General features: G+C 44.5%; 1 protein-coding gene across 4 annotated transcripts in view; it reads right to left on the bottom strand.

Annotated features, from left to right (window-relative positions):
* Positions 1 to 11,851, bottom strand: part of ZFAND3 (zinc finger AN1-type containing 3) — a 328,986-nt gene extending 317,135 nt beyond the window's left edge. For all 4 annotated transcript variants that reach the window (XM_030928148.1, XM_030928150.1, XM_030928149.1 and 1 more), the window contains exon 1: positions 11,332 to 11,851. In XM_030928148.1, the coding sequence (XP_030784008.1) occupies positions 11,332 to 11,402 (71 nt within the window). In that variant the 5' untranslated portion in view covers positions 11,403 to 11,851. The remainder of the gene's footprint in view (positions 1 to 11,331) is intronic.
* Positions 11,852 to 12,938: the final 1,087 nt, after the last annotated feature.

Genomic DNA, 12,938 nt, shown 5'->3' with positions numbered 1-12,938 from the left:
CACTAAACTTTAGTTTGGAATCTGTATCTCAGCTGTCATCCTGTGATCATTAGCACTTTCCTGTAAGGTCCCAGGGGACTCACATACCACACTTCAAGAAAAGACAGAACATTTCATTAACCCTAACCACCACCTTTTCACATTAATTACTCTAGCCTTACAGATGAGACCACCTCTCACAGATTGACTAAATGATGGTGGCCACAAAGCTACTTCATTCCCAATTATAATCCCACCATTCTACTGTCTTCCATGTGTCCCCATCCTCATCCCCCTTGCCCCAGTCTTCGCCTCTGACCACCTTCTGTGTTCTTTCCCTTCTAACTCACCTCCAAATCTGTAGTCTTAAATAGATCTCTGTCCAACGACTTTACTGCACCACAACTTTAAACACAAACCCAACAGTCTATTCTTCCTGTCCCTAACTCCAACCAAAAACACACACAATGTAAATTCTAGTTTATTTAGAATGAAAACTACTCATGTAAATTTGGTGGCTTTCAACTATCAGATTACAATATATAATCCTAGAAAGTTTAAAACCAAGGGTAAGAAAATGCAGTCTGTAGGGACATACACTTCCAAAGATCAGGATTTTTGAGATCCCCTAAAGAGATTCTACTATACAAGAGTGTAGTACTCCACACATTGTCACTCAAGATTTTATCTGTCATTTGCAAAGACTTTTTAAGTCAAAGCAACTGTTCCTTAATAGATCCTGCTCAATATTCCCTGAAGAAGATTAGCCTTACAAATAAAATGCATGGTTTAAGCACATATTCGAAGTGCTTAAATGGGGTTGGGGGAACAGGGTGAGCTAGTTAACAGTGACTGATCCACAGAAACAGGGAACTCAGGCCTCAGAGACGACATGAACATGTCCTCCCAAATCAATAAAAAAATTAAAAGTTCCTACGTGCAAATATTTTTGTGGGTCAATATACAAAAACATTCCTCCATTTATTTTACTTTTATTTTATTTTTTTGAGCCAGAGTCTCACTCTATTGCCCAGGAGTGCAGTGGTGCAATCCTGGCTCACTGTAACCTCCACTTCCTGATTCAAGTGATTCTCCTGCCTCAGCTTCCCGAGTAGCTAGGATTACAGGCGCAGGCCATTAAGCCCAGCTAATTTCTGTATTTTTAGTAGAGATGAGGTTTTACCATGTTGTCCAGGCTGGTCTCGAACTCCTGACCTCAGGTGATCTGCCCACCTCAGCCACCAAAGTGCTGGGATTATAGGCGTGAGCCACCAAGTCTGGCATCCTCCACCTTTTTTTTTTTTTTAAGCAACAAAGTCTCATTATGTCACCCAGGCTGGAGTGCAGTGGCTATTTACAGGCTCAAATCCACTGCTAATCAGTCCACAGAACAGTTCTCCACTTGTAAAAGTAAGATAATACCTTTAAGTTATATTAAAAGGAAAAGGCAAACTAAACTGCACGCAGTAAAGTCAAACAATGTAAAGATTTTATATGTACGGGCAGTTTCACACATGAACACATAAAGACTTGAAAAACCTGGTTTTTTAGATTTCAGCAACAACTGAAGAAAACCAATAATACCATCCAGGCCAGGTGCGGTGGCTCACGCCTGTAATCCCAGCACTTTGGGAGGCAGAGGCAGGCAGATCATAAGGTCAGGAGATCGAGACCACCCTGACTAACACGGTGAAACCCCATCTCTACTAAAAATGCAAGAAATTAGTCAGACGTGGTGGCGCGTACCTGTAGTCCCAGCTACTAGGGAGGCTAAGGCAGGAAAATCGGCTTGAATCAGGGAGGTGGAGGTTGCAGTGAGCCAGGATCGCACCACTGCACTCCAGCCTGGGCAACAGAGTGAGACTCCATCTCAAAAAAAAAAAAAAGAAAAGAAAAGAGTAACACCATCCACGCCTCCCTAGGCACAGAAACCAAGAAATCATAAATCCAAAAACAATTCACATTGAAATCACCATACCTTCTCCTACCTCTGGTTTATTTTTTATTATTTATTGCTAGTTAATACTCTTATGACTAGTTTAAGAATAACTATACTATTCAATGTACTTTATGTATCTCATTCATAAATCTTTTCAGGAGATGATTTTGCCAGCCCATTTTTTCTGCCGAAAGCATCCTAGAAAGGGCTGCCTTTAAAAAATGATGATCTGAAATAGATAAAAGTTTTCAAAGCACAGAAATGACAGCAAAGTCCACCACCCACTCTGTGTTACCCAACTTCCTGCCTCCACTCTTCCAGTTAGGTACCATAAGCCACAGAAAATTTTTTTTACTTTCCTGTAAAAAATAAATGAATAAAATCAAGTGCCTGGACAAAGAAGCTGACCAGGGGAAGAGTATTTGTGATATTCTTGAATGGTCAGAATGCTTCCCCTTCCAGGAAGTGTGGCTATAATTGTGATTATTTTATGCAAATGCACTTCAACTTATCAGTGTGTAAGAGTCCAAGAAGCAGATAAGACATCAACAGCTGTTACTCCACACCACTCCACTTCAGCAGAAATAAATGAAAAAAGACACTCCCAAAAAGGTCCTAAGTACATCACCAGCCTCACTCTACCAGGTAGTTACTAAAGCTTCAATAAAGCTAACTAGAGCTTATTCACACCTGGAAACAGAATGCTCTGGTGTGGCTTGGCCCTCCTCTTCCATCCAAGGCCAGAGTGGTAGCAAGCAGCATCAAAGACCTCTCCTAGGACATTCTTCTACCCTAATAAACTCGAACTTGCCTATGATATGGGACATCTGGTACAGCTAAATGAACAGATGTAGTTAGCTAGTACATCATCCCTCCTTGAGTTAATAGCTGTAGCCACTTCAGGTACCCGGCACTGTTAGCAGCTCTGTCCCTCAGCCTCATGGATGACATGCATTTTCATTCACCTATGCCATTCTATTAGACTGGTGCATCACAGATCAGTTTGGTTTTGCCCATTACTGCTGGAAATTCCAATACACCCCACCTTTCTCTATCTATAGTAACCTGAATTTACCAGAAAATCCAATCCACTTATCCCTAATCACATATAAAAAGCCGCCATGAGATTTACATTTGTGAAAACAAATATTTTTCCTCCACAAAAGTCATAAAAGCTAACTAGAGCCTATCTACAACCTATCAACTTTCTAAAAGGTGAGTAGCTTCAAAAATTCTTTGAACCAAAAAGAAAATGATTGTTAGACCAACACCTCCCTGTATAAGCCGTGCAGGCTGCCAGTTTAACAGTGCTAAAAGAGCTAAAATGGCTGACTCAAAAGTAACACTTCAAAAAAGGTTCAAATTACAGACTACATTTTAATTCCCATTACTGAAATTTTAATTCCCATTCCTAACCAAAGGAGCACTTCCCAGTACTCTGGATTAACAATAGCATTGCTTCTCCCAGTGGAAATAAACTATGTTATGGCTGGAAAGAAAATTAGAGCTAAATTAGCTAAGTGCCTCATGTTCAGAATGTAAGGAAAAAAGGGATCTAGAGAGCCCACAAGAAAACAGGCTGTCCAACATAACTTTCTTGAAGGATGAAAATGTTCTATATCTGTGTTCCTCAATAGGGTAATCACTAGTTACTGAGCTAGTGAGTACTTAAAAGTAGCTACAGTGACTGAGGAACTAAATTTTTTAACTTTAATCTGAATTTAAACTGCTACTTATAGCTAATGGCTACCATATTGGGCAGTGCCATTCTAGAATACAGTTTTAGATTCTGACTAGTAGACACTTTTTTTTTTGAGACAGAGTCTTACTCTGTTGCCCAGACTGGAGTACAGTGGCACGATCTCAGCTCACTACAACCTCCACCTCCTGGATTCAAGCGATTCTCCTGCCTCAGCCTCCCAAGCAGCTGAGACTACAGGTGCATGCCACCACGCTCAGTTAATTTTTTTATTTTTGGTACAGACAGGGTTTCACCATGTTGTTCAGTCTGGTCTCAAACTCCTGACCTCAAGTGATCCTCCCGCCTCGGCCTGGCAAAGTGCTGGGATTACAGCCATGAGCCACAGCACCCGGCCAAGACACGTTAAACAAAATTCCTCAACCTCCTTTTCTGCATATGACACAGGAAATGTCTTATGTTTAAATATCTCACTCAGCAATGTAATCTTGTTACACAGGGACCCAGTCCAGAGCAGGATCACTGTTCCTCCCAAACCCTAGAAAAACTGAGTAACATCAGTGTCATCCCCACAGTTGGAATGAAGGCCCTCTTTTGAAAACCACTCTGACACAAAGTCCCACGAAATCCAAAAAACCAGAATCTGAACGATTTTGCAAGCATTGCATTACAAGTGCTGGGTCAAGACCAATCACTTCCTTCAAGTAGTTTTGCTAAGATATCAACCTTAACCTTTCTTCAAAAACAGAAAAGAATTGCTTTTATTCTTTTTTTTTTTGCAGGGGAAGGAACTTTGATAGGCTCTGCTTCCAGCCTCAGCCACAAAGTCATGCAGCCCTGCCAGTCCCAGGCCTGCGTGAAAAAGAAAATAAGAATATTTAACCTCAATTTTGATCTATGATTATTGCAGGAATTCAAAATATTACATCACTTTGCATGGATAGAACCTCCCTATGACCTAATAAAAAATCCAAATGATATTAGTTCTCACTGTCTAAGTATTCTGTTCTAAATAAATAATCTTTTTATATACTATTTTTGGTTTCTTTTTAAGGACTTCATTCTTTTCAAACGATTCTTAGTTCTCTGATTTTTAGAGCAAGGAAAGGTTGATTTGTGAAAACTAATGTTAATTTTGATCCCATTAAGGACTATAAAGAGATTCTTAGTCAAAACTGTTCAGTATGATTTAAAGTTTAGAATTCTCTTCCATTTTGGAAGGGAGGGGAAGAGTGGGAGATGGAAAATGGAGAAGAGAAGATGATAAAACCAAAAGAGCCATATGCTAACTGGACCTAACTCTAAAAAGCTATTGCCTCAAACCAACAGAAAAATGACTATGTTTGTTTAAATTAAAAAAGAAAAAAAAAATTATTTCCCTGTGTTCCATCACATCAAAGGGACAAATTTCCTATTTTCTGAATCCCCCAAATGTAATCAGGAAAATAGGGCAAGTAGATAAATGAACTGACAATGAATACTTAACTTAAATCATGTTTTATCTTCAGAGGCACACAATACTCAAAGATGCAAAGTAAAACTCCACAAGCAAGCTTTTTTGTTTTTTAAGAGAATGCTTAAGGGGGTTTTATAATCAAGGGATAAGTAGTGACATCAATGGAATGAACATTCTACTGATTAGTGATTCATACTGTGTTCACATGATCTTGAACGCCCAGGTTAAGCTGGCTGAAGTGTGGCAACATGTTACAATTGTGAGACTGAGACTGAAGAGGCAAAATGAATGTGAAGTCCACACACTGTGAGGAGCCAAGCACACTAGCTAGATAATTTAGACAGTGACAGAGTTGATGTTCTACAGCAGTTCACTAAGGTTAGGCTCAGAGGGAAAAAATATATGTATTGATTCTAAACTAGTCAGTATCTTATGATTGCCAAAAATAAGGTGGAATAAAACAAATCCTGTTAATGTTTTCAATCAACTTTCTACTAGTAGCGATTTCAGAAATGAAATTTATTTTAGGAGATTACCCCTATCCTTATCTCTACCCATCCCTATCTTAAAGTACATCTCATATCCAGCCAATATAGTTTGTAGGCAAAATGCTTCAACAGACATGATTATAAAAATGAAATAGTAACAAAATCTATTTCCCTAAAGAAAATGAACCCATGTGATATGTTTGTCATGACTTGCTAGAAGAGCTTCTTTTTTAAAATCAAAACAATGAATAGTTTACCTAATAAGCCCCATATTTAACTATTGCATTATTGCCTAAATACCAGACTGAATGCTTACGTCTACTACACTTTAAGCTTATTTACAAAATAGTAATTCCCAAGGTTTCCGTATGTCATTATGAGATTATCTCCAATTATAAAAGCAAAATATCAATAGTAATTATATTTCTGTACTTAAATAAAATTAGAAAACACTTCCGTCTTCCATCCTAATTACCCTGTTATCCTATAATACACATACTATATTCTTATACTTATTTTTCCTCCTATCTTTTCTGTAATAGTCTAGATCTGCGTATTTGTGAGGAATCTACATGCCTCAGCACTTTTTAAATGTCTAAATAATTTAAAATGCAGCTTCAACAAATACCAGTTATATCTGCACAGTTTAAGTGTTTTCATGTATCTGTATATTTCAACTAAAGAAAATGTACTAATTGACTATTTCATTTCAGATACGACAATTATCAACAAATACGTTTTTTGCCTGAGTACTGAATGCCTAAAATGAGCCAAGAAAATGTTCATATTTCACTGAAAGTTTTAAGTCCATGTCTCAGGGAAAAATTTGTTTTAATCCTAAAAATATGATGTTAATATATATACTGGCTACAAGTGGTGGCTCACGCCTGTAATCCCAGCACTTTGGGAGGCCGAGGGGGGCAGATCACCTGAGGTCGGGAGTTCGAGAACAGCCTCCTCCAACTCTACTAAAAACAAAATTAGCTGGGTGTGGTGGCACATGCCTGTAATCCCAGCTACTCGGGAGGCTGAAGCAGTAGAATCACTTGAATTCGGGAGGCAGAGGTTGCGGTGAGCCGAGATCGCGCCATTGCACTCCAGCCTGGGCAACGAGAGTGAAACTCCCTCTCAAAAAAACAAAACAAAAAAATATATATATGTAATATAAACAACTTGCAACGTTATTATCAACTTCATTATCAACTGGTTAATATTCAATAATTTCCATGGTAGCAAAGTTTCCCAGTGGAGATGGTCTCTATAAAATAACTTAATTACCTGTACACAATTACACAATACAAGCCAAGAGGGAGAGAACTGGAAACCAACTGTTACAAGCACTAATGCATTTGAATTGTACACTCCTCTTGGCATTCTTTAACTGCATTTTCACAAGAGAATGCAGTTAAAGCTCTCCTATTCAACCAAGCCCTACTGATTAGTGTCCTGACTGGACAATGCTGGGCAGCAAATCCTGCAGCCTGAGTCACTGGAAAGAGCAGCAATCCTCAAGGAACTGCTGTTAGTCTGCCGGTGCCAGAACATTCTGCTGAGAGGCTCCTCAGCAAAGGGCTGGGTGTGGGCCCTGGCTAGCTGACTTTAGACCTAGAGCTTCCAAGGAGTGCAATGCTACACAAAATTTTTTAGAACATATTCACCTTTATTTTCATGAAGGGAAAAGGCAAAAGATACCTCCTGAATGGCTCTCTATTCTCCCCAGCCATTACACTGGCTCATGCCACAACCATGGCAAATCTGGACTTGGCAACATTCCACGAAAACACGTACATCACATTCATACAGACACACAGAATCATACCCACACCCCCAGGGTACTCTCAAGGACAACCAATAATCTTTCACATTAAAGATATACATCACTCCCTGATCAAAGTTCTTGAGTAGCTCCTCACTGCACTCAGGATAAAAGTCCAAAGTCCTCAGCATTACCTATGAGGGCCCTGTATCACCAATTCCTCTCAATCCCCCAGCCTTATCTCTAGATTGTGATCCCTCTTCACCATCTACCAACAGACCCAACAAACCTGTTCCTCAAATGCGTAGTGCTCTCACTCACATCCCGGCCTTCACCCATGTTAGTCCCACTGCCTGAAAGGAATATTTGTTTCCATACTCTCCTTCTACCCTTCCTGCGGGTCTAGGCAAAAGTGTCACTTTCTCCAGGCTACCTTCCTCTACCTCCGCCCCAGCTAGGGTAGGTGCCCCTCCCATACAGCACCTGTAAAATGTATTGCAACTGTCAGTTTACTTCCCTGTGCCCCCTGACCCAGAGTATGGGGCCAGCACCTCCTTGCCCACCATTATATCACAGGCATTCAAATATTTGTTAAATATATTCTAAGTTTACTCAGTGAACATAATATGAATGTGGTCCATGCAGTAAGGGAAACGTTCAAAGTCGGTTATGATACGATGGAAACAAGGCAGCAATTTTGTTATGCTTTGGTATAAAATACAAACTACATAATTGTATACAAAAGTCCTTAGGAAAGGTTAAAACATTGCACCAAAAAGAACACTTTTCACCATAAAAATATTAGTTTTGTGGTCACTACTCCTGCTAGGTAAATTGCAGTTCATAAAAAGTATCAGAGAGAAAGGATCTAAAAAGAAGCCCTAGTTGCTTACAGGTCAAGTACAACATTAGCGTAACTTTTCCTATCTACTGCCACCAAACTCTCTGGGCATTATCAGAACCCTACCAGCTAAAGGTAAAAGGCTGGCTGGACGTGGTGGCTCATGCCTGTTATAAACAAAAGACCTCTGAAACTTTCTACATTACCCTATCACAGAAAAATGATTTACTATTTATTATTTACAGTCACTCATTATTTACAATCATATCGTTTACTGATTTACTTTTTCTTTTTTTTTTTTTTTTTTTTTTTTTTTTTTTGAGGCGGAGTCTCGCTCTGTCGCCCGGACTGGAGTGCAGTGGCCAGATCTCAGCTCACTGCAAGCTCCGCCTCCCGGGTTTACGCCATTCTCCTGCCTCAGCCTCCCGAGTAGCGCTGGGACTACAGGCGCCCGCCACCTCGCCCGGCTAGTTTTTGTATTTTTTAGTAGAGACGGGGTTTCACCGTGTTAGCCAGGATGGTCTCGATCTCCTGACCTCGTGATCCGCCCGTCTCGGCCTCCCAAAGTGCTGGGATTACAGGCTTGAGCCACCGCGCCCGGCCACTGATTTACTTTTTCAAGACACGGTTTCACTCTGTCACCCAGGCTGGAAAGCAAGTGACGCAATCATGGTTCACTGTAGCCTCAAATTCCTGGGCTCAAGTGATCCTCCTGCCTCAGCCTCTCAAGTAGGTTGGTCCACAGGTATGCACAAACACACCCGGATAATTTAAAACTCTTTTAGAGACAACATCTTGCTGTTGCTCAGGTTGGTCTCAAACTCCCGGGCTCAAGTGATCCTCCTACTTTGTCCTTTCGTTTGGCCTACAGTCATTAATAATGATAATCATCATCATTATTTAAAATGTGTAAAATTGGCCGGGTGAAGTGACTCACACCTGTAATCCCAGCACTTTGGGAGTCCAAGGCAGGCAGATCACCTGAGGTCAGGAGTTTGAGACCACCTTAGCCAAGATGGCGAAATTTCATCTCTCCTAAAAAATACAAAAATTAGCTGGGCATGGTGGTGTGCACCTGTAGTACCAGCTACTTGGGAGATTGAGGCAGGAGAATTGCTTGAACCCGGGAGGTGCAGGCTGCAGTGAACCAAGATCACGCCATTGCACTCCAGCCTGGGCAACAGAGCAGGACTCCGTCTCAAAAATAAATAAATAAATGTAAAAGGCTATTCCATTTTCTTAATCTCTTTTTTTCCTTTTTGTGGAGAACGGGGTCTCGCTGTATTACCCAGGCAGGTCTCGAACTCCTGGGCTCAAGCTATCCTCCCGCCCCTGCCTCCCTGAGAGCTGGGATTACAGGCGTGAGCCACCGCGCCCGGCCATTTTCTTAATCTGTAAGCCTTGATGTAAGTCTTTCAATAAAGATTCCATTCATGATAATAGTCCGAAGGACATAAACACGTTGCCAGGAGAGAGACCTGATACATCCTGAGCATTAGCTGCCACTCGCAGCAACTTTCTTCAGGACACATGTCTTATAATAAGTTACAATCTGAGGCTTGTGACACAAGATTTTTCCAGGGCAGCAGACTGATGTCATAAACATGATGGTACTAAACACTCTAAAGAGCTCACCAGCTCCACCCTACACTTCCTGTGTGAAGGGGCAAATTATCCACCCTAAGCCTCAGTTTCCCCATTTAATAATGAGATAATGGTTCCTACCCGCAAGATTCTTGTGGGAATTAGACAGTCCATGAAAGCACTTCACAGGCAAACCAATTATTTTCAAATAAAAATGAAGGGAAGAATAGAAATATTTTCACATTTTTAGGACTTTACATATGCTATAACTTCTTTTTGACTAATATCCTTCCACAGGGAAATTTTCGAGAAAGTCAGAAAAATGAGAAAATGAAAATCCACTTCTTTGTCATAACCTTGAGATACAACAGCTTCCACAGAAGTCCACATTAAGATCCACTTTCTAATCTTTCTCTGCACTCCCAAAATTACCCTTAATTTCTGTTAACCATTCCTACAATATGGGAGATAGCAAAGGGAAACTACTTCCATACTTCTTCCCAAGATGTCCTCACCAGAAACAATCTTCCTTCCTGCCTCTGTGTCTCCAAATATACTGAATCTTTCAAAAAATAAAACTAAAACAAAACGATAAAAGATAAAAAGGACTCAAATCACAAAAGCCGGCCTTTAAAGTCTCCAGCTTTCTTACTGCAGAACTACAGTCATGTGGTACGATGGAGGCACCTGTTAGGTGGCAATCCACGAAGCTTAAAGTGTTACCACGAGAATTTAAACTGTAACGGGGGGAGGAAGAGGGAGCTGATTTCCCACCTCACTTTTTTTTCCGCCCTAACACATGATGGCCAAACAATATACGCTATCCACTGTGAACATTTTTATCATTTTTACTTAAATTGAGAAAGAGGGGAATTTGAGAACCAATTGAGGAAACTGGATCTCATATTCCCCAATCCAGGCTGACTTCAGGTTTTGTGTGGTTTTCTTCTTCCTTTTTGACAAGGGAATTTTACAAATCTCCTGAAACGTGTTTTACATAAAGGTGAGACCTCTAACAGTCTTATAACTTTACCCCAGCCTAGTTCTGGCCTCGGTTTTTACAAACGGGTGACGTGAGAATAGCTTCCTAAAAGCAAATGGGGCACTGGGATATAATCTAGGAAGTGATGATGCAAGTCTCCGGAGGACAGGGAGGAGGGGAGGTGAAAAAGTCAGAGGAAATACCCTCCTAATGCCTGGGCACCAACTCAAGCCCCGGGAGGGAGGAAGGGCTGGCTTCCACACGCCCAGGAAAGGGGCACCCCTGCTCCTCCTGGAGCGGTCAACGCCGCCCCCTCATCCCTCTCCGCCGCCCTGCCCCCCTCACCCGTGGCCCGGGAGGCCCCCGTGGGCCCGAGCTTCAGGCTGGCGGGTCCCAAAGGGTGGTAACGCACCCCCGGAAGGGCCTTCTCTGCCCACCCCCAGCTCCCCACCCGGCATCCCTCCCCGGAACGCGACCCCCACCCCCTCCCCGTAGGCCCGGACTGGGCCCAGCCTCCAGGGTTCCGGCATGCCAGGCCCCGAGGCCTGCCCAGGCAGCCCTGGCGTCCGCGCCCCCGGCCCCCGCCCCCACCCGGCCGGGCACTTACCCCCAGAAGCCGCAGGGACAGCGAGGCGGCAGGCTGGGCGCTTTGCTGCGCTCGCTCCCAGCGTCTCCCATGGTGCTCGGCGGCGGCGGAGCTCGGCGGCGGCAGCGGTGGCGGCGGCTGGGCCCGGGCCCCGCTCTGAGGAGGAGGTGGCGGCGGCGTCGGGGGCTCGGGGCGGGGGGAGGGGGAGGGAGCGGGCGCGCGGGCGGGCGCGAGTCCGGGGCTCGGAGCCGGGATTCCAGGCCGGTCAGCTGGAGGCGGGCCGCACCACTCGGTCTGCGGAGACGGGGGGGGGCAGGGGAGGTGCGGAGAGGAGAAGGAGGGAGCCGAGAAGGAGGGGCGTGCGGACGCACCGAGGACCGCGGGGGAGGAGGGACACCGACGCCCTCGACGGCTCCCACCGCCGCTCCCCAGCCAGAGCGATGTCCCGTGCGGTGGCGCGGGGAAGGACCGGAGGTCCCCGCCGGCTCCGGAGTCGCAGCGGCCGCTGTGAAGCCCCGGGCCCTGCTGGCTCCGTAACACCGGCCCCTCCCACGGAGGCTGCGCTGACCGGACAATGGCCGCTCCGCCCCTCCCCTCTATGCACCCCTCCCGAGGAGTCACAATGGTCTCGCCCGGGGGAGCCACCGCCAAAGCCCAGCAGCTGATCAGCTGGGATCCGGGCGTGCCACTTTGTTCCGCGCCTCAAAGGCGGAGTGCGGGACTGTGGGAGAAAGTGAGAGCCTCGGGCTCTCGCCCGGCGACGGGCGACTGAGGCCTTCGTATTCTTAGAACTTTTAAAATCTGAAGCAACCTTATCTTCCCCCTGTCTGAAGAAGGGGAGCAGGTTTCTGAGTACTCCGGGGCGCGGTGTCTCCCCCTAAACGCGAGTGGTGCGCTCCAAGCGGGAGGGGGAGGAGCAGATTAGTTGTTTAGGGTAAATTGGGCCAGTCCCTGAGCGGCGGCGCATGCGCCCGCAGACCCCGTATCCGAGTGCGAGGCGGGGCCTCTGAGAGGAATGCCAAACGCGGAAGTGGAGTTTGGACTTCCCGGGTACGTTGGAGTCAAGGTCCCTGGAGCTGCAGCTCTTGTTCCTGGGCGATGCCGCGGAGCCTTTCTCCCTAGTTTGCCAACTCCCTGGGAGTCTCTCTCTCTTCCTGGTCCCCCCACACCCAAACAACTCTTCGAGTTCCACCCGGTATACTGGTCTCTTTACAGGAACTTTTGGGAAATGCCCCTCCCGCAGCCCCTTGTCTGGGGCAAGTTCCTTGTCTCTTCCCCCACCGGTGTTGAGGAGTTCCTTGTCTCTCCACTCCCAACCACAGAGCCAGAAGTCCATTGCCTGTGCCCGGGCTAGGAGAGCCTCCCTTCTTCCTACAGCTGACTCGTTTGGTTTTTGGAGGGGAAAGGGGAGCTGTGGCAGAATCAGTAATGGAAATTGGTAAGTGATCAAAGAAGTTTCGAGACACTAAGAAAATGAGTCCTTTAACGCTTCTAGTCCTTGATCCTGAGCTCATTCTGATCTCAGCCAGTCGTGGACAGAGAAACCGATTATTGATGACTAAGTTCAACAGAGAGGCAACATCCTTCAGACCTTTTGGAAACCCATCGCTGAGGAAGACTTCCTGGCT

This window comes from Rhinopithecus roxellana, chromosome 4, assembly GCF_007565055.1.
Source record: "Rhinopithecus roxellana isolate Shanxi Qingling chromosome 4, ASM756505v1, whole genome shotgun sequence".
Lineage (NCBI taxonomy): Eukaryota > Metazoa > Chordata > Mammalia > Primates > Cercopithecidae > Rhinopithecus > Rhinopithecus roxellana.
The sequence above is the reverse complement of the archived record's forward strand: the minus strand, read 5'-3'. Positions and strand labels throughout refer to the sequence as shown.